The sequence below is a fragment of the Podarcis vaucheri genome (genome assembly GCF_965113315.1).
Source record: "Podarcis vaucheri genome assembly, chromosome: 7".
Lineage (NCBI taxonomy): Eukaryota > Metazoa > Chordata > Lepidosauria > Squamata > Lacertidae > Podarcis > Podarcis vaucheri.
In genome coordinates this window covers 42,031,985-42,054,979 of record NC_138765.1, presented here as the reverse complement: position 1 = coordinate 42,054,979, position 22,995 = coordinate 42,031,985, and the positions used below count along the sequence as shown (strand labels likewise).

The 22,995-nt window shown below is 45.7% G+C and overlaps 1 protein-coding gene across 1 annotated transcript; it reads right to left on the bottom strand.

The window, feature by feature from the left end:
* Nucleotides 1-3,816: 3,816 nt before the first annotated feature.
* On the bottom strand, nt 3,817-19,836 carry LOC309537439 (fatty acyl-CoA hydrolase precursor, medium chain-like). Its single transcript, XM_082232258.1, has 13 exons — nt 19,678-19,836; nt 17,094-17,298; nt 15,802-15,931; nt 14,998-15,131; nt 14,165-14,318; nt 12,743-12,847; nt 10,986-11,102; nt 10,219-10,359; nt 9,891-9,971; nt 8,665-8,812; nt 6,810-6,962; nt 5,475-5,541; nt 3,817-4,085 (listed from the first exon to the last, which is right to left on the bottom strand). The coding sequence occupies exons 1-13, from the start codon at nt 19,751-19,753 to the stop codon at nt 3,899-3,901; spliced, it is 1,698 nt and encodes a 565-aa protein (XP_082088384.1). The 5' UTR covers nt 19,754-19,836; the 3' UTR covers nt 3,817-3,898.
* Nucleotides 19,837-22,995: the final 3,159 nt, after the last annotated feature.

Sequence of the window (22,995 nt, the reverse complement as noted above, 5' to 3'; positions counted from 1 at the left end):
TTGCTGGTTCCCTTTTCTCAGCTCATTTAGCTTGACGTCATAAATTCATTAAAAAAAAAAAAAAGGAATTGAGGGTGCCCACCTCAAAGTTCGCTTTGGGCAACCGCAAATCATACACCCCTGCTTCCAAAACAGCATCCTCCTCTGCTAGATGCTTTTGGATCCTGCCTCTGCTTCCTTCTTCCACAAGGTACTCTTACTTGCATCAATAGTCAAAAACACTTAGAGTGGAGGGAATAAGTAAATGGAGGGGGGGGGGACCAACCACATGTGGCCCAGAGAGTATCTTCTCCCAGGATGACATGGGCTCCTGCCCCACCCAGTGTGGAAGGAAGCAAGGAAGCACGGGGCAAACACTCAAGAATGTGCTGTGGGACAGCAGAAATCCCCAAAGTCTACCCTAATACTGGGGATATCTATTGCCTGCATCTAATTTACTCTTGTTAAACTTGTCTTCCTGTACTGCATTTCTGCCTCTAAACATTCTTACTGCTTTCGTTCATATGACAGCAGGGTGTTAGAAAAGTCATTCTTCACCTATAATTTCTTATGCACTTTTAAGCAGTCAGTACAAATAATTCTATGCTTCTTCTATTTAGTGATCATAGCAGATCTTATTTTAAGCCTCTGTTAATGTGTGGCTGTTCTAACTAAGCCTGTGTAATTTTAAGATATATTGGAAAATTACTTTTACTGTGATATTTCAGTTTTTCCCCATTTTACTAAAGCTATAAGTGAACCATATGTGCCAGCAAAACAAGTTATTTGGCAAAGCAGTGGCAAAAACCGCTTGAATAAAACTGAACAAGGGATCAAATCTCCACTGCTAAACTTGAAATGCTATTAATTTTTCATTATCATAGTAGTCGCCTTCTGAAATAAAGCCTCTAGAGTCATTTCCAGATGTCCGTTTTGATTTGGTGCAATTTGTATCTTACTCTATTTTATGCTTGAAATGTAACGTTGGGGCAGAAGAATGGAGAGTAGCTTTTTCTGGGTAAACAAAACAGAACTACAAAGGAGTGCATTTGGCAATTGGTGAGGTTATAAACAGGCAATATACATGATAAGAAGGATGGCCAGGAGGACAGTGATCATTATCACCTTCAGGTGAGACCTGTTTCGGGGCCCTAAGAGTAACAACCTAAGATTAACTTATCAGAAAAGCTACATCAAAGAAACTTGCCCACTATCTTTATGGCCCAGGATGCATGCATGGCAAAGCAACTGGGCTGCTTACGTGACTTATCAAGCAAGATAAATGGGCAGTAGAGGAGATGGACAGAGATGCAGAGGGTTGTGGGATTTGGACAGAAATTATTGTCAATGAATTAAACCCAGTCAACACAATGCATTCATCGTGGACACAATGGCTTGACGCATAGTTTATAATTCCTCATAGTAATCCCACCTGACCCCACACCCTGGATATTTGCACTCCTACAAAAGAGAACCCATCCTTTGACAAGGACAGATTGCCCAAAATCTAACATTTTGCATTGTTGAGTAACTGTGTGGTAAACTCCATAAAATACTATGGTAGGGTATATGTACACTTCTTCCTTTTTTGTATCAAGTACACTGTTTTGATTTTGTGACTATGTGATTATGCTTTAAATTTAATTGGGCAAATTTAGTGATTGGGCAAATTCAGTGCGGCCATTGTAATTGTTTCACTTATTTATGTAATAATTTACAGTTTCTTTTGTATTATGGTTTTACTCTTTCAAAGCGAATATTTACAATTTTCACTATTTGTCAGGGGTTTTTGTTTGTTTCTTTTGCTATGGTTCTAGCCATATGCTCACTGGAACAAATTTATATAGTTATAGATTTGATGGGGCTCTAAACCCCAGAAATTAATAAATGGTAGGATTTTGATTATGTGGGAGAACTACAAGCAGAGGAATTCCTGGGCTAGCCTATGCAAAACGACCTGGCCAAGCTAGGGCCATTAAGAAACAACTCCATTGAGAACTGTCCTCCCACATTGCCCTGAGGTGTGAGCAGAGACTGGGGGTTTGGAAGGTTGCAAGGGTAACTGAATATAAGGTGACCACGAAAAGAGGGTCTTTCTTAAGCAAGGGTTGCTGGGAAGAAGGAAGAAGAGTGGGATCCATCTTGGGCAGGCTGGCTGCAGGCTGGCTGGGAGCGATGCCTTGGACTCTAGGGCTGCACTGCTATGAGGTACAAGCCCCTCTTGAAATGTCCATGCAGAAAAATCTGGACTCCTTCCATGCAGACTGAAGGTGTAAATAGATGACTAAACCATATTTCTTAAAGCGACAACAGTCTCCACCGTGTCTCAATTCTCCAAAGGACCACAGACCCTGGGCAAATGCCTGGAACTCCATAGGCTTTTGCCACCACTCGGCTGAGAGAGGGGGAGACACACAACTTTTATAGCAATATAAACTGAATTTAGAACTCACTTTGCAGTGTTGGAGCCTAGTTAATTTGCAAGAACAACAAAGGCAGCAACTCCCCTCCACATGAAATGTGGCTCATTTTGCCAAGGAACACCAAGGAGATCTCTAAGTCACCCACACCCCTTTCCATCTCTCCCCCTTATAAATCCCATGCAACTCATGGATCCTTTTCTTCCATCCAGGAAAATGTGGAAGGTTCTTTGCTTCCCGTCCCCAGTGGTATCTTCAGGTAGGGCTGGGAAAGAAGACTCAAGCCAGACCCTGGAAAGCTGCTGCCAATCAGTGTTGACATCACTGAATTAGATGGGCCAATGGTCTGGCCAACAGCGTGAGGCAGCTTCCTTTGTCCCATAATCTCTAAAGCCAGCCAACATATAGAGCCTCTGAGTTGTTCAGTTGCCAAAACACATGGAACCGTCTGGCCAGAGAGAGAGAGAGAGAGACTCTTGCAGATATTCCCTGACCAGGTGCAAAGCCCAGTTCTCTACTGGCATGCATTGCTGACTGAGCAAACCACCCTTGGAATTCTCTCTGACCAGAGGCTGATCCCTTTGCCTGTCCAACCTTGCCCATATTTATAAGGAAAAGTTTGAGACAGACTTTCTGTTTCACTTTCCATTTGCTTTTAACTGAAGCTGGTCAGGATCAGGCCCTCAAGACCCTCCCTGATCAATGAGGGCTGTCAGCCTATTATAAGACTTAGTTAGGAAAAGCACTGGTTTGTATTTTTTTTTGTACTGTGTAACTGTGCTCTCTGCTTGCTTTATATGCTGCTGCCTTTATACAGGCTCCAAGGTTAACAACTGCAGATTACAGATTGAATTTGAGCTGCCTGTCCACAGGTCAGAGTTTGCAAAGAGGCCCCACCCCATTTAGATTCCTATCCAACCTGCCAAGCTTTGGATTTCTTCACTAGGTGTTTGAAAAGGAGGGAGGTGGCGGCAGGGCCTCCCAAGGAGGAGTAAATTGTGAAGGACACTTGTCCCACCCTCATGGGCTAGGCATGAACATTTCCCTTCTGTGACTTCCTGCCCCATTTATATTTTTCATCTAAAACCCAACAGCGAGGCAGTCAGCTTGTCAAAGTGGGCACAATCTTAGAAAAGGTGAAATGCCTCTCCTAAAATAATGCCAACTGCCTGTGCTTGTTTGCCAAGTATTTGCGTGAGAAGAATTTTAAGATTAGTGACCTAATCTGACTAATCAACAAGGCGTTGCAGCCATGCACAGGATTCTTAAACTGCACTGGGGCATAAACCTGTTACTCTTCAAATCATTGGCAGGATTTCCTAATTGTTAATGTGAATCACCTGGCATTTCTGCTGTATAAATCATATCTCATAATAGCTAAGATTTTCGGCGTTAGAACATGCGTTGAACAAATGCATTTTTCAGACTGAAATAATTCTTGTTGGAAAGTGTTTGTTCTCAAAACAAACAAAAATAAGCTGGGGCAATTTGGCCACTGGTTACAGTTCCCCATGTTTTTCCTTTCCTTCAGCCATTTTCTTCATTTTTTCAGGCAGTGTCTTTAACCAGAAGTCCACCTTGTTCTTCCTCAGCTTCTCTGCTTTCCTTTGCTCCAGGTTTAATTCCAAATATTCTTCATTCAGACCATACTGAGGCCATTCCACCAAACCTTTGCCATTTGGATTCCTGAAAAAGGCAGAGCCGAGAATTCAGTTCCTATTCAGCATTTTGGTTCTGTACTTTTTGGCATGTACGTAAAGCCACTGAGTGGGGCCATAGAGCATCTCGGAGCGTATCGCCATCCGTATACTGACGGCATGCATCTCTCTTTCTGCCACTGAGATGGTTGGTGTGCTGAACTGGTGCCTGGTCATGGTGACGGACTGGATGAGGCTCAATCCGAAACAACGAGACGCTGTTAGTGGGTGGTTCCTTGGTAATCTATCCTCTAGCAACCTCTGTTTTCGATTACAACAATGCACTATACATGAGGCTGCCTTTCAAGACAGCTCGAAAACTGCAGCTGGTGTAGGATGTGGCAGCAGGACTGATGAGGGAAATGAAGTGGTCTGAGCCCATCACTTGTTCTGGCATAGCCGTACTGGCTGTTTCCGGGACCAATTCCAAGTCTTAGTTTTAAGCTGGAAAGCCTGATGTGGCTCAAGGCCCTAAAGCAGGGGTCAGCAACCCAAGGCCCATGGGACACAAGCGGCCCAAAGGGGTCGTTTTACCAGCCCACGAGCCGCTCCCAAACCGAGCCACCCACTTGGCGAGCCCCCGCACGCTGTGCTAAACCGGCATGGGCACTCGCTTTCACGGCACCGGAAATCATGAGCCTGCAATCTGGCCCCCAGAGGGGGCTCTGCGGCAGTGAACCAGCCCAGGCAAGGTAAGCGCTGCCGACCCCTGCCCTAAAGCCTCTCCTCTTAAACCTTGTGCTCATTGTTTGAGGCCCTTTGCTGGGTCTCCCCTCCAAGATAAGTTTAGAATAGGGGTCAGCAAACTTTTTCAGCAGGGGGCTGGTCCACTGTCCCTCAGACCTTGTGGGGGGCTGGACTTGATTTTGAAGACAAAAAAGAACGGATTCCTATGCCCCACAAATAACCCAGAGATGCATTTTAAATAAAAGCACACATTCTACTCATGTAAAAACACACTGATTCCCGGACCGTCTGCGGGCTGGATTTAGAAGGCGATTGGGCTGGATCCAGCCCCGGGCCTTAGTTTGCCTACCCATGAAGAAGGTGGTGACAAGGGAGAGGGCCATTTTGGCTGCACCCTCCCCAGCGAGGCCTTCCTGGTGCTGTCATTTATTTACATCCTTTCAGCATCAGGTCAGAACGTACGTCTTCTTCCAGGCATTTCAGACAATAGGATTATCAAGATTATTGCTGCTTCTGTATTACAATTTTGCTGTTATTGCGGTTTATTGTTAAACTTGATTGTTGGTGTCCTTGTATTTGTAAGACACCTACAGATGCTTTATGATAGATATCAAATAATAGCAATTATTAATAACAATTCAAATATTGCAACCACTGAGGCATAGTGTTTTGAAATAGCCAAGAATCTCACCCATTTCGGGCAAAGTTGCTCCAGTATTTCATCATTTTTCTGCTGAGCTCTTTCTCGGCCTCTGTCGCTTTATGTGAGAAGTACAGGGGGAAGAACATATTAGTCATGTAGCATGTAGTAATTTGTGTAGAATTTATGGTATTGACTATCAGTAGAGCTTTAAAGAGGTATTTCAATGTTATCATTTGCTTAAAATTTGTTTTGCTTCCTCATCTGTTTATGGTTTTTGTTTCCTATCAGACGCAAACTCCTAGTACCCTTCAGATAAATTCCCAGAGTGGCTTAGTAAAGATATCAACTATCAAACACTGGGAACTGTAGTTTGCATGCCACAGAGTTGCAGTTCCCAGCACCCTTAAACTACAGTTCCCATGGGGGGGGCTGGGCAGTCTGATAAATATAGAAATCAAATTCCATGGGCATATTTAAACAGCAGTCTGTGAACTGCTAAAGCTGGTTAATGATTAAATTAATCCTTGATAATGTTCTTATTCAGCCTGCTTCTCCAAGTGGGGAGAAGTTCCAGGTCAGCTCCACTCACCCAAGTTTGTTTGCCTTTGGAAGGAGGTCGCTGAGGCCATTTCATAATATTAGAGTTTCTTTACAGATGTATACAGGTTAAGCACAGCTGGAGGCAGCAGTTTAAACACCCCAGAAGCAAAACCCACATCAGACTTCCAGAGTGAGGCAAACCCCCAAAAGGCACATTCCAGAGCTGCAACACTCTGCCCCTTCCTGCTCACTTATCCTGAGCTAGAAGTGGGAAAGGCCATGTGTCTCCATGGTGCCCAGTTCGCATGCGCTCACATCGGGGCAAGACACAGAGAACAAATGAAGCCCACTTAGCTCACCCAGCCAGCCCTCGTCACTGCTGGAGCAACACCAGTCCCTAGTGGCATGCCTGTTGTGTCCTCACACTGCACTCCCAGAATGGCTTTGCAAGGCTCGAATCCGGGGAGGGCAGCATAAGAAAGGCACACCAGCCATACTCTCTTCTCAGGCCGCCCTCCCCAAGTGGGTTTGCAAGGCTGGGATATATCAGATCCTAGTCTCACAAAGCGGTGCCAGCCTGGCTCAGGGAGGGGCAGGAGCAGTGCTTGCCCCACCCTGAAAAATGAACCCAGGGCGATTGCAGCCTCCCCTACGCTATGCCACCTACGCCTTCAGAAGACTTAAGGAAGATCTAGCTATTGAGGCAATAATCTCCATTACAAAAGAAGCCAGTCTTGCCCAGCCTTAAGAAATCCTTCTGACTTTATTGACTTTCTCCTGTGCAACTGCACCTTTCCCTGCCTTATAAAACAAAGCAGAAGAAAACATCAATAAGATTCTTACCCATCAAAGTGGTTGACTCACTGCCTAAGAATGGTACCCCAAATACAAAGGCAAGTTCATCACCATGATCTGCCTTCACAAAATCTGGCTTTGCATTTTTTAATGCACTGGGCCGGTGCTGGAATTCATAAAGGTAGACAGGAGCTCCAGAATCTGAAACAAAAAGTGGGTGGGGGAGGGAGGAGAGAGAGAGATCAGTGTTTGCAGTGATTACTGGGACATCATACATTACGATGGTTGTGATCCACAGAGCACATATGATCATAGTCATTAGCATGCACAATGCATTTGTTGATATCATGTGTTCACCACATACCTCATCACAGGGACACATGTCTTAGTGGCAGCTATAATTTGGACTCCTATAGCAACTGGCTCAGAATGCCTGGGCAACTAGTCACTGCCAGCTATTGGGAGCAAGACACACTGTCTAGAAGTCGTCTCTGGGCCCAAGTCAAAATGTTCATTATGACAGTACATGACTTGGGACCAGGATATCCAAAAGATTGCTCTCATACAAGTCTGCTTGAGTGTTGAGATCCGGGACAGAGGAGGAGAGAAAGAGAGCTTCTGTCTGTGCCACAAACCTGAAGAAGTGTATTTGGCAGAAATTTCAAGAAAGGGGCTTTTCAGTGACCGCTCCTGGACTTTCGATATCTCGGCCAAAGGAAGCCCACACAGCCCATTCTCTGATGACCTTCTATCAGCAAGCAAAGCTAGTGTGGCACAGAGGGTGGAATGTTGGACCTAGAACCTGCGAGATCTGGGTTCAAATCCCCACTTGCCCATGCAGCTAACTGCATAACCTTGGCTAGTCACTGCCTCTCAGCCTAAACTACAGCAAAAAGGTTGTTGTATGGGGATTAAATGAGGGTGCTACCTTGAGCTCCTTGCAGAAAAAAAGAGAGTAGAATATAAATGCAGTAAATAAATTGGGGGGGGGGATCCGACAGGGTTTTGGTCTCCAAAGTTAACTTATAAGTGGTACCTCTGGTTACATACGCTTCAGGTTACATACGCTTCAGGTTACAGACTCCACTAACCCAGAAACAGTGCTTCAGGTTAAGAACTTTGCTTCAGGATGAGAACAGAAATCGTGCTCTGGCGGCGCAGCGGCAGCAGGAGGCCCCATTAGCTAAAGTGGTGCTTCAGGTGTAGAACAGTTTCAGGTTAAGAACGGACCTCCAGAACGAATTAAGTACTTAACCTGATGTACCACTGTATGGTGGCATTAGTTTCATGCAGTGCTTTTTTTCTGGGTGGACACAGGGGGACGCATACCCCAAAACATTTTGTGAATCTTTGTACTTTAGCCCATTTACTGTATTTATTTTCCCCGATTTGAGCTATAAAATGGTGCTTTTCTTGAGTCAAAATGAGAGTACCCCTAAACATATTTTTAGGAAAAAAAAGCACTGGTTTCATGGAAGACATTTTATCTGTGTGGGTCTAATGGTTTTGAATGTTATTTTGTATTTCACTTCATACTTTGATGTGGTTCCACTGGGTGGAAAAGTGGGGTTAGAAATTGATCTATCATAAATAAAATGCCTACTCCACCTGGCACAGGATCAGAGGAGTGGGGAGAGCAGAAGGGTGAGGCAGGCTGAACCCCCCCCCCCCCGGATCAGCAGCATCTTCCCTCCCCCTTCCCCCAAGTATTTTTTTCTCATCCAGGTTGGATTCCAAGACTGGAACCCAGCCCCTCTTGACAATCCTGGAGCCTCTAGAAATTTCCCCAATGCAGGAGATTCTAATGAGATCTTATGATGAAGGTTGGTATATAAATCTAATAAATAAAATAGATAAATAACGCTTTGCTGTGGTCATTCCGTTATTTCAAAAGTGAATTCACCTCTGTGATATCTAGCTATCTCAACAGCAGGAGCAACAAAGACCATATCTCCCATCATGTCCAGAAAGCGATCTCGTAACTTGACACGGTCCTTGGTGTCTCCCAAGTATTCATCCAGTGCCATCTGCAGAGGCTCAGGTGATAAATTCTGCAAGGGAAGGAGGGAGCAGCCACATTAGAGAAGGCCATGGGAACCACTTCCCCTCCTGCGACATCCATTGCCCAGCAAATGCCGCCAGGGAAATGGGTGCAGCAGCTGGGCTCTTCCAGGAAACAGCAGCGACAACACACGACAAGGAGAGGAAACCTCTGGCTTGTGGGCCACTCACAGCCCTCAAAGCTTTGGGATCCGGCACCCACGCATCTGCTTCCTGCCCCCAAACATGGCAATTAGGCTTAGAGGAAAATAGGTTTTCCCCCCTCCCCAAGGCTAATTTATCATGCAAGGAGAGAGGAATTGGAATGAGCTGGGGAGAAGCTGGGAAGAAAACAACCCTCTCCTCAATTGCACCTTTGCGCAACAGGGTTAGTGAAAGCATCCCACTCATGTGAATGGGAACAATTTCAGGGATGTGGGAGGAGAAAAGGGGAGAGGCAAAAGAAAGGCAGCTTTAAATGTCTGTGTCAAGGGTGTGTGTAGGTGTGAATGGATGGATTTGTGGAGGGGTGTAAATGATGCACCCCTGACAGGGAGGGAAGGGGTGGGGAACCAGTGATGAAGACTTAATCCCACCTCCCTGGTTTCCATAAAAGCAGGGGAGGGGCCAGAGACCTCTACCAAAACTTGGAAGTAGATCTGGATCGACCTGTTGGACACCCCTGCTTTAAGACATGCAAAGCGGCAGCAGAGATGCCTGTTTGCAAAAGAAAGCAAAGGGGCCTCTGGGTTTTCTTCCACTGCCACCAGCTGCTTGTGGGTGGGTCTCACACTCTGCAAAGGTGTGGAGGGTCCCCAACCCCCAGCCACCACACCCAGAGTTTTTGTTCTTGTTTCTGTAACTGGCACCTGATGTTGTGGATCATTTGATCCTAGATGCATGTTTAATCCCTGCTTTAAAGGCTGCAAAAATGAAACCACAAAGGGCTGGAAGGGAAAGGCCTTTGGAAGGGGCCGGCCCTGTTTTGCAGGTGTTTCTTCTGCCCCTCTTTATGATATCTCCCCTTTCCCATACACACTGGAGCTTGTAGAAAGCTCAGTAAGTAGGGCTCGTTGGCTTCTCTCTTACCATGGAGGCGGTTATCTGCTGAAACAATGCAATGATGGTCTCCTTATCCATGCCTTCAGTTATGCCGGAGATGTTCATTGCCTGTGGAATTAAATAGAGACTTCACATTCAATATCATCCAAGGAATATGGAACCTGGCCTTCACTCCTTTTACCTGAGTTTGTAAAGGCACAAAAGACATGGTAAATCCATAAAGAGGATGAGGAAGAATGGAAGGAGGGGCAGGGAATTTCAGCAAACATCATTTGCTTTCAAAATATTATTCAAAAGCACCAGACTCTATTGCAGCCACACATCAGGGTACAAAAATAAATTGCGAGCAACTTACCGCAGGAACAACCCATCCGTATTCGTGATTATTCACACCTAATAGATATGGGACAGTGTTGAGTTCCTTTGAGGCCAGTAGTTCCTCGGGTGCCTTTCGAATGAAGTCTCCATCAACTACTGCGGGGATAATCCCAAATCCCTGTTTGTTTTTAAAGAAAAGTTCTCTTTAATGTGTATTGGATCCCTAGAAACAACTGCAAAAGTTATGTATAACAAGAATGAAGCAAAACTGGACAATTCCAAAAGCAGGGACCTAGGAAGCTGCCTTATTACAAGCCAGACCACAATATTGACCTCAATATTATCTCCACTGACTGGTAGCCATGCTCCAAGGTTTGGGGCATGGCCCTTTCCCACTCCAACCTGGAGATGCTGGGATTAAATCTGGAACCTTCCACATGCAAGCCAGATTCTCTCCCACTAAACTGTAGCCTTTCCCCAAAGTGTTAATATACTTGAAACCCGACCAAGAAGGATTTGGAATGAGAAAAATACATGTGTGTTTGTATGAGGCAAAATGACGAATCGCCAAACAGAAAGACCCTGGAGAGGCATGGGCTTAGTCCAAACAAAGCTTTTGGCATGTGTGCATAGTTGCCCCCTTGGATAACAATGCAAACTCCCTCATGTTTAAATCTTTTTCATCTAGAAAGATTCCAACAGTTTGTGGCCCATGTACCTCCCGACCCAAATAAACAAAGGAGAGCAAAAACAGAGCGGAAGAGCATCACATTATGTGGATGTCATTGAAGTTTTCAGACTCACCAGGGTCAAGTTGGTATTCAGGGTTTTGAGTTCTTCTTCTGTTTTGCTCCTCAAGCAATGCACCAGCGCGGAACTGCTGGCCTCACAGCCAGAGGCTTTTGCAATTTTATGTGAGAACTTTTGATGGAGGAGGGGGGAATAAAATAATAATACAGATTAGAAGAGGAGAAGGAGGAGGAGTTTGGATTTGATATCCTGCTTTATCACTACCCTAAGGAGTCTCAAAGTGGCTAACATTCTCCATTCCCTTCCTCCCCCACAACAAACACTCTGTGAGGTGAGTGGGGCTGAGAGACTTCAGAGAAGTGTGACTGGCCCAAGGTCACCCAACAGCTGCATGTGGAGGAGCGGAGACGCGAACCCAGTTCACCAGATTACATGTCCACTGCTCTTAACCACTGTGCCACACAGCAATTGGCACTACATTGATGGTGAACAATCACAACAGCCTGACATTTCCATGGGCTTGTTTGAAGCAGAGCTTAAGGCTGTCACTCATCTCAGGGTGGTTGTCATCCTGAAACAAGGACCCCTGTCTTCATGGACAAGGAATTTCAACATCTTTTAAGCATCCATGATAGGCCACAGGGCCAGTCACACACACACACACACACACACACACACCCAAAACCGGGCAACGTGCTGTTGAAACAAAGCATGGCACAACGACATCTTTGCTTTTAAATCCCCACCCTCACTTACAGTATTCTTATTATTTCTTGTCTATAATTTCCTGTTTATAACCCACCCTTCCTCTCCAAAGGGCCAGGGTGGCTCAATAATGAAACTGCATTTCATTTCTCCCCTGCTTTCATCCCAAGGAGGCCCCAGACCACCAATTCAAAACAACACTAAAACTTACTGTAAGCAGCAGTTAAAACCAGCAGTGTAAACCTTTTTGGTCAGAAGCTTGCATGATTTTTTTTTTTAAAGAAAAGGTGTAAACATGTTTCCTGAAAGCAGATAAAGTCATGTGTGGAGGAGGGCTGCCGGATTTCATGGGGGGAGTTACATAACCGGGGGAAGGCTGCCCTCATAATGCCCCATATCTGATTCCTGTTCTTACTGATAGGACCATGAGTTGGACGTTTCCCAAAATTGCAATTTTTGTGTTATTAATTTTAGCCCTAATGTTAGATATTGTGCTGAGTGATGAGGAGTGTAGGAGTGCAAATATACAGAGTGTGGGGTCAGGTGGGATTACTATGAGGAATTATCAAATATGCATCAAGCCATTGTGTCCATGATGAATGCATTGTGTTGACTGGGTTTAATTCATTGACAATAATTTCTGATCAAATCCCACAACCCTGTGCATCTCTGGCTATTTCCTCTACTGTCCATTTCTCTTGCTTGACAAGTCACTTATGTAGGCCAGCTGCCAGTTGCTTAGCCAGTTGCTTAGCCTGGGGCATCCAGAGGTACCACTGTACTGTAAATCACAGTTCCTTGTTCCCTCCCAGCAAATTATTGCAGGCTTTCCTTAGGCATCTGATTGGCCACTGTGAAAACAGGATGCTGGAGTAGATGGGGGTCCCCTTGGCTACAGAGCTCTGCTCATGCTCAGAGGCTGTCTCTCTTCCATCTTTTTGAAGGCTTTGATTCACCCCTTATATCAGTCTGTTTTGATTAATATCTGAGAGATGCTTAAGCTGCAATCGTCAAACTTTCATTCCCTGGAACAGTCCAAAGCAGTTTGGGAACCAGGCTATTGCTCTTAAGGGTATTGTCTCCCTGCACAACAACAACAGACTCACCTGAGCAAGGACTTCTGGGCGGCTAGTGATGAGGCCTGGAAGCTGAGTGACGCCGCTCTCAGAGATGGCCCTGTGGAACAAGCCCTTGGACAAGGGGGACAGAAGCTGCAGCAGAGGAAGAAGGAGGGCAGGTGAGAGACACAAAACAAGGCATTCAAAATCAAAGGTGTCTTTTAATATGGCATTTACTGTATTTATTTTCAATATTTACATACTGTCCCCAAACTAAAGTTTTCTGTGCAGTTCAAAAGTAATAATTAAATACATAAATACATTTTTTTTAAATTTGGGAGCAAAATCCAAGGCAATGCATTCACGATCTCAAGTGGAGTGGAGTCACATTTCTCAAAACCTACTGGATTATCCCTGGATCAGGGCAATCTAAATTCACAGGGTCAATTCAATCTAAATATCAGCAGGAGAGCAGCTGTCTGAGGGGGATGTCTTGTGTAGGGCATTACAGTCGTACTTTGGAAGTCGAACGGAATCCGTTCCAGAAGTCCGTTCGACTTCCAAAATGTACAAAAACCAAAGCGTGGAAGGTCCTGCAGCCAATCGGAAGCTGCGCTGGACATTTGGCTTCCAAAAATAGTTCACAAACCAGAACAGTCACTTCTGGGTTTGCAGTGTTCGGGAGCCCAAACGTTCGAGAACTAAGCTGTTCAAAAACCAAGGTACGACTGAACTTAAATGGGAATGCAAGCAGCTTCAAACGCACATTAAGCTCAGGTGTGAACAATCCTTGCATTATCTCAGTGGACAGCTGGCTGTACTGGGTGTAATGGGTGTGCATTTTACCTTTACTCACTGCTTTGGAAGCAAGCTACAACCTTGTTTTGGTTTTCCAAAGCTTCAGGTGTAACCACCCTCCTCTCTCCATGCAAGTCAATGGAGACAGTACTGTCACCATTGGATGACAAGTGGAAAACAAAGCCTTGCAAGCCCTAAATAGAGTCTATTCTCCCAAAGGTGGATGTGGACTCCCCCCCACCAGCACTGTCTCCATGGCACAGGTGGCTCTGAAGGCAGCTTTGGCAGATCTCAAATGCCCAGTGAAGCTCCTGAGCTGAGCAGGTTCAGAGTTTCGGAGCCAACCTGCTTTGCTTCAGACTATTTTGTGGAAGACGTAACATTTCTTGCAAAGGCAGCTGTTGTGTCTGAGTACTAGAGCTGAACGGCCCTTCCAGCCCTTCCACACAAATACCCTTCTCTCCCCCAAACTATCTTAGTTTTGCCAGTAGTGTCCTTTAATATGGAAGAAGCACTTTGTTGTTGGTCTTGTTAAACCAGAAATCCTTGGAGATCTACAGCATAAAAGTGATTTGCAACTGGATTCAGATCTTTCTTCTGCCCACCTCCCAGCCCCAGTTTAGAGATCTCTGGCTGAGTCCTCAGAGATCTCCATATTTAGTGGATCCCTACCTGAGCACCAACACTAAATGCTCCTGCAGACTCTCCAAATATGGTCACAGAATTGGGATCTCCTCCAAAATGTGCAATGTTCTCCTGAACCCACTGGAGAGCAGCTACTTGATCCAGCAATCCCCAGTTTCCACGGGCATCACTGCTACCAGTGCTAAAAGAAAGGCAAAAGTCAAGCGATGGAGAAACTACTAGATGGTTAACATGCACTCCTCCACCCCCAAAATGATCTATCTCTGCTCTGCAAGGAGATAAGCTGAAGGTTTGACCTGAGAAGCGAGCAGTCTTCTGCCTCAGGGCCACCACTCTGGAATGGGCAACAGCAGCCAGGTAGCGCAAAGTGAGAATTTCCTCCAGAATCCTTCTCATTTCAGCCATTCATGTGTCTCCTCTGTCGCCCCATTTTTCCTTTCATTCAGCCCTTCTTTCGGGACCCTATTGCTTGGGACTTCCAGCTTCTCAACTTTGCAGGCTAATATATGCCTTTTCTTCCACATTTCCCCTAATATGGGTTTCCACATGCATTTTCTGGTTGGATAACTGTATCACAAAATTTGGAGAAATACTAATTTCAAAGGGAAGCAGGTCTTTTGGTTGTGTCTTATTTTGCGTGGTGCAAATTAGGAAGATGCAGCGATGAAGCAAGTTGGATTCCCCTCCTCTTCCCTTTTCTTTACACCTCCCTTCCTCTCCTTGCAAAGCTTTTTATTTATTACTCCTAGCAAGAGAAGCAAGAGAAGCAAAGGCAGATCTAATCTTCACCAAAGAGATTGCATGTGGCCTGTGTACCTTTAAGTTAGTGAGGTTTTTTCAAGTGTTAGAAACTATCTCACCTGAAGAATCCTGGGAGACCCAGCCTGTACTGAATCGCGACGACTACCACCTTTTCATAAGCAGCCAAGGCTGATCCATCATTCATAAAAGCTCCACCTAATATCAGAGCCCCTCCGTGGATCCAGACCATGACCTGGGAAAATACACAAAATAAAAGGAACTCGTTATAATAGCAACATCCCTGGCACAGATCAACTTGGTGTTAACGGAGCAACAGGGCCAGCACTAAAAGAGCTTTCAAGAGAAGTTGGGTGCTTTGCACCAGGAGCCAGTGGAGCAGCTGAAAGGTAGAATCCATGCCTTTGCAGCAATAAAACCGCTACCACATTTGCAAAGCTACTAAGCAGGTTCCAGTATGGTTTCAGATTGGATGGGGAATCAGACTCTACAAGGGGTTGGGGTGAACCCAGAAGCCCAGATGCAGAGCATCCAGAGTGGCTGAGGAGATCCAGGGAGTGGATGGGCAGCTGAAGGGCTTGGACTGTGAAGCTGAGGAAAAGGAGGGGGAATGTCTCAAAGAAGAGTGAACTACAGACTGAAGGTAAAGAGTTGCTGCTGATTGTTTTCTTCACTCCATGTCTGCCAGCTGTGGAAAGAAAGGTGCAAGAAGCCTGTGTGCATGTGCGAGTGGAGCATGGGCAATTAAAGGGGGAGAGCAACAGCCCCATAATACTGTGGGTTGCTGTTTCTGTCCTCTGCCCTGCTGGCCTCAAGAGCAACTGCCTCCGATCCTGCACTACTTCTGGTTGCACATTTGCAGGCAGCATGAGGCAATACTCTTAAGGAAGGCTTTGTTTGCTTACAGGCAATTTGGCCTTGGTGTCTGGGGTATAAACATTCAGGTAAAGACAATCTTCGGCCACTGCTATGTCGGGAAGCGTCATATTCAGCATCTTGCTAAAGCCAGCCAGCCATTCCAAGTCTTGCAGACACCTTTGAAACAGATGAGAAGAAAGAAAAGGATGTGAAAGGACGGTAAGGAGAGCGGAGCTCTTATCTGTCACGCTCATGGTTGGGGTGTGTGTGAGAGATTTAAACAGCTTTCACCACCACCTGCCTTCTCAGGAACCCGGAGAGATGTAGCCAGTGTGTGCCTGGCAGGGGCTCCAGCTGAGAATTCAAGCTACAATTCACAGGATTACTCGGGAGAAACCAAATTGTTGTAGACCAGAATACATTTGCATGCAGGACAGAAGTTCATGGATCTGCTTGTCTCCAGTAGCCACTGCTCCTGTGTGCGTTTCCCACTGACTCATCGCTTGACAAGAGCCTTGCGTGCTCTGCTCCTTATTAACCAGAAAAGAGGCCCTGGGGCATTCAATGTGGTCAGACTGGAAAAGCTGGAACTGCAGTTCTTTTGCACAGAAGCTCCTCTGTTGCCTGCTGCCTTAAAGATGGACATGTTTGCCCCTGCTCTCAGTTCCATGGGTGGTGGTGATAGGGGAAACACCCCCTAAGCAGCACTGCTGGTGCCTAGAAGCAAACTGTGTCGACTGCCCAATTTGTGCTGCTCCCACAATCACCCCCACCACCTGAAAGGAGGGCAGGTGAACAACACAGAGTAAAACCTCCTTATCCCTCAGCTCCAGAGGCTGGCGGTTCCTTGGGGAAATTGGGTGCCCTCTGAATGCTGGATTAAACAGGTGCAAAGTCCCTTTGGCTTGGAAGACAGATACTGCCCCAGCCCTTGGAATGGAGCCGTGAGGAGGCTGTTGTTGCCTCCAATAGACTCATGACGGGTTTGAGGGCCAGGGAGCATCTTCCCATTTGTTTACTTAAAGAGCTATAACCCTGTTTCTTCCCAAAGAACTGTGCTCCCAAATAGCTTTCCTATCTTAAAGCAAGCTAGAGTTATCCAGACAATGTTTCAGGTTTTGCCCCTTTCTGACCTGAGAGAATTGTTTTTACCAATGGACATAGATTAACATAGCTGTTCTTTCTGTGCCAAATGGCACTCTTCTTGCTTACAGCAGAGGATTTGAGTTGGGTCTGAAAACCATTTTGCTACCAACTAAAAGCAAGACAGGAAAAAGACTTTCATATTAATCTAGCCCAAGGAGGATGTCCAGCAAAGTCACATTTGGCTCATTCTTACGCGGGAGGGATAGACGTTGACTCCCTCACATGGCTCCACGCTTCTGCTGGTTGCGGTGGGGAGAATCTCAGGGCTCCGATCGGCGGTTTGGCAAAAGGGATCCCAAGGAAGACATTCACAGGCTGGTCGATGCCCTTCACGCTGGCCAGCATGCCCTGCAAGGGCCCATACTTGGTAACCACTTTGGGACGGTCATTTCTTTGGCCTACAAAAGATGAACATGAAGACCAGGGGCAGGCGGCCTTGCAAACAAGGAGGCGCTTCTCACAGCATCACCCATCATTAATGTTACTTGCCATAAAGACTTATAAGGGGGTTGCAAATAGAAAACAAGTTTTAAGAATATGGCCAAACACAAATGCAATGAAAACAAACATCCTTAATAAACAAACCCATGAAACAGCAAAACGTAATGGTTAAGAATGAATGGGAAGTCAGGAGATCAGGGGAATAGTTGCACCTAAAAAGGGGTGTCTTGATGGACAGATGGAATGCTACTACCAATTGGGAGAGCATTCCACAACACGAGGGCTGCCTGTGAAAAAGCCCCGCCTCTTGTGTTATTCCTCTTTTAAACCCATCCAAGTTGGTGACTTTCAGCTGCCTCCTGTGGGAGCTAATTACATTGATTCTGTGTTTGCATCTTGCTTTTCTTCCCAGGAGGCCAGGGTTGTGTACGTTTTCTTTCCCTCCCTCTTTTTACATTCGCAACAGCCTTGCGATGTAGGTTAGACTAAATTAATATATGTACAACAGCTCTTGCCAACAGATTGCAGAAGCCAGAAGGAGGCGAAGCAGGGGCCTCAATCCCCATACAGTGTAGCAGTCCTGTCAAATCCTGTTGACACCCCTGTTTGGAGGATATTGAGTAATAAGCAGCTTTGTGGTATTCCCATGTGCTAACCCACCAAAGCACCCTGTAGTAGCACATTTGAACGGAAACGATGGATGTGAGGAAGTCCTGATGCAATGTACCCACAGAGGTTAATGTCTCTCCCCAGCCCCACTTGCCCTGTTGTGAGGAGTTGAGCTGCATAATTCTACAGAGCCTCCATGTTCAGAGGCAGTCGTATGCCTTGGAGTCACAGGAGCTGGGTGCAAAGAACAAGGCGAGGCCTATTGTGAGCTTTTCCGGCCTTGCCCCTTGTCCTGGCTGGCTGGCTGCTCTTTGGACAAACCCCAACCCTGAGAAGGTGGATCTGATCACAGCATAACAAGTTTTACGTAGTTCGTATCGTTTGAAGTGTTCCTAATAAGAGATTATTAAATTAGTGGCTCTTTTGCCTTCAGATTCTGCTGCCGCCACCATTACTTGTTTGCTACTCATCCTTAACACACACTTCAACTTTTTTTCAATGAAGGTATTTTATTAGTACTTTATCGTTACCATCAACTTCCCCAGGAACACTTTTGCAACTGCCCAAGGAGCAGAGGCTGAATTAAAATGCAGGACCACTCAGGACTTAGCCACACTTCCCCTCACCCTGGAGAAAACTGCTCTTTAGTGAACGGCAATTCGGGTTTTCTCCAGATTGACGTTTGCTCCAATTTAGCACTAAAGAGCAGGGTTTCCTTGGGAAAGAAGGAGGGCAAGGGGGAAACTGCTTGGACCTATGCTGTCTAAGCACAGGACAAGCAGACGTGTGAATGGGACCTCAGGAGTCACAGATCAGCCCCTGTCCCCTGTGAACTAAATGGCCCCTCACGGCCCACCCCTCGTTAGAAACCTGCTTTGTTCAATTGTACTCGAGTCTGCTTTTCAATTCCAGGCCAAAATATTTTGATTTGTCCAGGCTTCTTAAATTCACTGTATTGTCTTTGTTTGCTGAATAGTGTTTGGCCTATTATTTTCTCAGCTTCCACAATGCTGTTTTTATTTCTTGTAATTGTTTTGATATTCGTTTGTGTGTGTGTTTTTGTACACCCTGGCGTTCACGTTTTGGATGAAGGCAGAATTGAGATATATTAAGAATAAACAAATATATACATAATTCTAAAATAAATTCTAACTCTTAACAATAATACATAAATAAACAACTTCAAACAAAACAGCGGAGTCTATATTGGGAATTCTGCCCCAAATGTTTTCTTCTTCTTTTGTTATTCAACTCTTTCTTTTTTTTTTGACACACGCATTTATAAAGGATAGATTAAGGGGCAAACTATACAATTACCCTGGCTAATAATGCACATGTCTCATTTGTAATAGTGCAGGTTTCCTATGAAATATTTAATTTCAACGGCTCTTGACTCACCCACTTCAATATCATTTTCCCTCTGTCAAAGCACTGTGTAAAGCTATAGCATGCATTTGGTGGTATCCCATTTCCCATACAATAATCAAGACTGTTAATCCATCTTAACCTAAAGTTGTCCTGCCTGCTTTTGTCCTCCAAATCTAATAAAAAGAGTTAGTTGGCTATTGAAGCATAATCCCTATTGAAGCATGAACTATGTGTTCAATGAGGTTTACACTTGGGGACCTACGACAAGGTTTGCTGCCTATGGGTCCCATCAGCGCAGCCTTTGCCTGAAAGGAGTCTTCTTAAACTTCCCCACAATAAGCAAAAGAAGCTGTATTTACCCCCTGCTGCAGTTCCAGCGATGGACAGGCCACAGAGCAGAACTCCAAACAGCCAACTCTTGCCAGAAGCTGACATGTTCTTCCCTGCCTGAGAGAGTTTGTTGCTTTGCTTTCAAAAGCACAAAGGTCTCCAAGGGGGAGGAGGAAGTGCCAGCTAAGGGTGTGTGGTGAAAGGAGCACCAAACGTGAAGGGGGAAAGGGCCCAAATAAGGGCTGAAAATTGAACTGCCTTTCCATTACGCCCTAGGGCAAAATAAATCAAACGAACAAAAAAACCGCCTGTTCGGAAGCTGTCCAACTGGGTCTTATCAATGCAGCCTAAACAGAGCGCTTCCAACATCTGACACAGGGAAACAGAATTCCTCACTGCAAGAGGGAGCGGTCCTGGCAACTCTCAAAGAGGCTGTGTTGAAGCTCACCTCTCTGCAGAAAAGGCCTGGACCCAGGAGCAACCCTGGGCTGGTTCGTTGCAAACACTCCCTTCACAGGCAAGGCTCCCAGCAAGCTCCCGGCTTTCCAGGACTGCACTGACTTTCTAGATCCATTTCAGCTGAGCTTTAGGCTTGGTTTTAAAACAGAAATTATTTAGGTCACATTGTCCAGCTGGTTGAGTTTTATTTGGATTCTTCTCATGCCACCCAGCGTCTGTTCATGCCTTTAGCTAGCAAGGATTCCCAGCTTTATACTGTGGTACCTCGGGTTACAGACACTTCAGGTTATAGACGCTTCAGGTTACAGATTCCATTAACCCAGAAATAGTACCTCGGGTTAAGAACTTTTCTTCAGGACGAGAACAGAAATTGCGCAGTGGCAGCAGTGGGAGACCCCATTAGCTAAAGTGGTACCTCGGGTTAAGAACAGTTTCAGGTTAAGAACGGACCTCCAGAATGAAGCAAGTTCTTAACCTGAGCTACCACTGTATAGATATATGCAGGTTTTTAGCACTATTCTTCCAGGCAGCTGCAATCATAGGAATAGGAAGTCCCCAGGGTCTGAAATGGATCTGTTACTATAGATGCTGTTGTGTCTTCATAATTGTAATAGAAGTAGTAGTAATTGCTTTCATTGTAGTGGAACAATGCCACCCAACAAATTCGTTAATTTCATCTGGACCTGCAATGTACAGCTGTTCTGTTGCTATTCTATTGCTATTTCCCTTACAGGTGGCCCTGTGCCCAGCTGAGGCTAGCAGTCAGGCTGCTGTGCTGGTTTGTAGTCCATAGGAGGAAGGACTACAAGGAAGGAAGGAGGGTTGAGAATGCCTTTTCTTCTCTGCTCTGCACTGAACCAACAAAAGTACATGCCCCTCCTTGGCCATTCATTAGCCCCAGTGTGGGGTAGGAGGTGCGCCTTATCAGCGATCTCTGTCCTTATCAGGAATCTACAGTTGTTTGCAATTCTTCAGCTCTGGATTCTCCACTTGTATTTGCACCTGGAGCTCTCTTGGCCCCCTACTACAGTTTTGCACCAGGGTCCAGTGCAGCCTGACCTTAGCCTCCCTCTTCCATTTTTGCACCCAGCCCTCACTTCTATTCCCTAACCTCAACCCATTTCTATGCTAGATCTAGCCTCTCTGGTCACTTAGAATGCCAATTTTTGCTTCCCTCCTCCAGCCCAAGTGTTGACCTGGCTCACCTTTCTTCAGGAAGCAAATTATTTAAGTCACCATCCCTTTAAGTCTTCCAGCCACTGCTATGGGATGCTCCAGAACAGACTTCTTTGGGGCCATCTTGTTTCCCTCCCTGGCTTCTCTCCACCACACTTCCCTTCTCCTTGTATTGGTTGCCTTTCTTCATTCCGGTGCAAAGCTCTAAATTCCCTCTTAGACACCTGGTTTCCCTTCTGGTTAATTATCTGTGTGGTTTTTTTGCTTCTTTGGGAGGATTTGAGGAGAGCACAGGGGCTGAGCACCACACCATGCAGGGCTCAGGGCAACCTGCAAAGGGGTGCCTGCATTTGGCCACCCATCACCACGGCTTTTGGGGACAATCCATATTTGCAGGCTGTGGCTGGTTCAAAAAGGTTTATGCCTAGCACCTCCCATAACTCCAACACACAGTCACGTCTTTAATTGAGGAAAGTGCTTCCTCTGAGCACATGCAGCCTTCCGTTGCTTTCTACCTGCTTCATTTCCCAGGTCTCACAGTCCTTTCTGCCCCTGCACAGCCCAAACATGGGTCATGTGCATTCCTGTTGTCTGTCCTGTCTGTCCATCTTCTGCATCCTTAGCGCCCCTCCCTGCTCCTTAAATGGGGACAGAAGACCTAGTGGCATAGCATGGGTGGGGCCACAGCAGCGGTTGCCCTGGGTGCAAAATCCTTAGGGACACAGAATTTCAAAAAGAAAAAAAATAGTAGTAATAAAAAAAATAGTGCACCTTTCCCCTTGCACAGAAAATCTCCCAATGTTTGCATGGGCGAACGGAGGAGCGGATTTGGGCGATGGCTGGGTGCCAGGGCATGCTCTGCACAGGCTTTAAAAAGATACCTGCTCCTGACCAATCCCCTGTCCTGCTCTCCGCCATGCCTGACACTCACGGGGCACCGTGACTGCCACTTGGGTAGGTCGCTGTGCCATTTCCCCTTTGTTCCAACCTATCAGCTGATGGTGCAGGGATATTTGCCTTGCCCCGGGTGCTGGCAACCCACGCTATGCCAGTGGGGGGATCTTCACCCCCCAACTTAGTCTGCCCATAGAAATGAGTTGGTGTCAGCTGTTAGTCTGGACAGGGTGGTGTGTTTATGGAGTCCATGCTCCACTTTTCAACGGACTAGCCAATTAATTATCTGTAGCTGTTTTTTGCAGTTTCACCCAGCACAGGTGCAACTATTTTGGCACTATGTGATAATAAGCAGTCTTTTGTTTTTATCCATATTGGGGCAACAGGGTGTTTTACTAACTTTCTGTGGTACACCGTCACTGTAGGCCCAATATTTTGAAATATCACGTTTCTGTTGGTACATGTTTGCATGTGTGTTGGTGCATAACAGGGATACATGGAGGTATGGGTCACACACACAGTCCTGATCCAAAAGGGGGGGGCATCTCTTGCATTTGCCCCTTTAAAAAACGAGAGGCTGCCCCATCAGCCTATTTGAGCCTTTTGTGAAGGGTGAAACTTTTGAAGGAAAACCAAGGAACAGATACTTTTCTGACAAAAAAATGGCATCCTTTTATTCTGAAGGTCTAAATGTAACACTATATTCATTTTTATCATTATTTTTCAAGTTTTGTAAATCAGAAGTATTGTTACTGTATACTTTTGACAATGCAAAGATCTGAAAGTAAACATTGCATAAAACAAAATGTAACTTTTAT

Coding starts and splice junctions, on each gene's coding strand:
- LOC309537439 (XM_082232258.1), bottom strand. CDS start 19,753: ATGTCAGCTTCTGGCAAGAGTTGGCTGTTTGGAGTTCTGCTCTGTGGC. Junction 11,103..12,742: donor GCCCAGAAGTCCTTGCTCAG/GTGAGTCTGTTG, acceptor CTCCATCAAAAG/TTCTCACATAAAATTGCAAA. Junction 5,542..6,809: donor TGAGTCAACCACTTTGATGG/GTAAGAATCTTA, acceptor TCTCACATAAAG/CGACAGAGGCCGAGAAAGAG.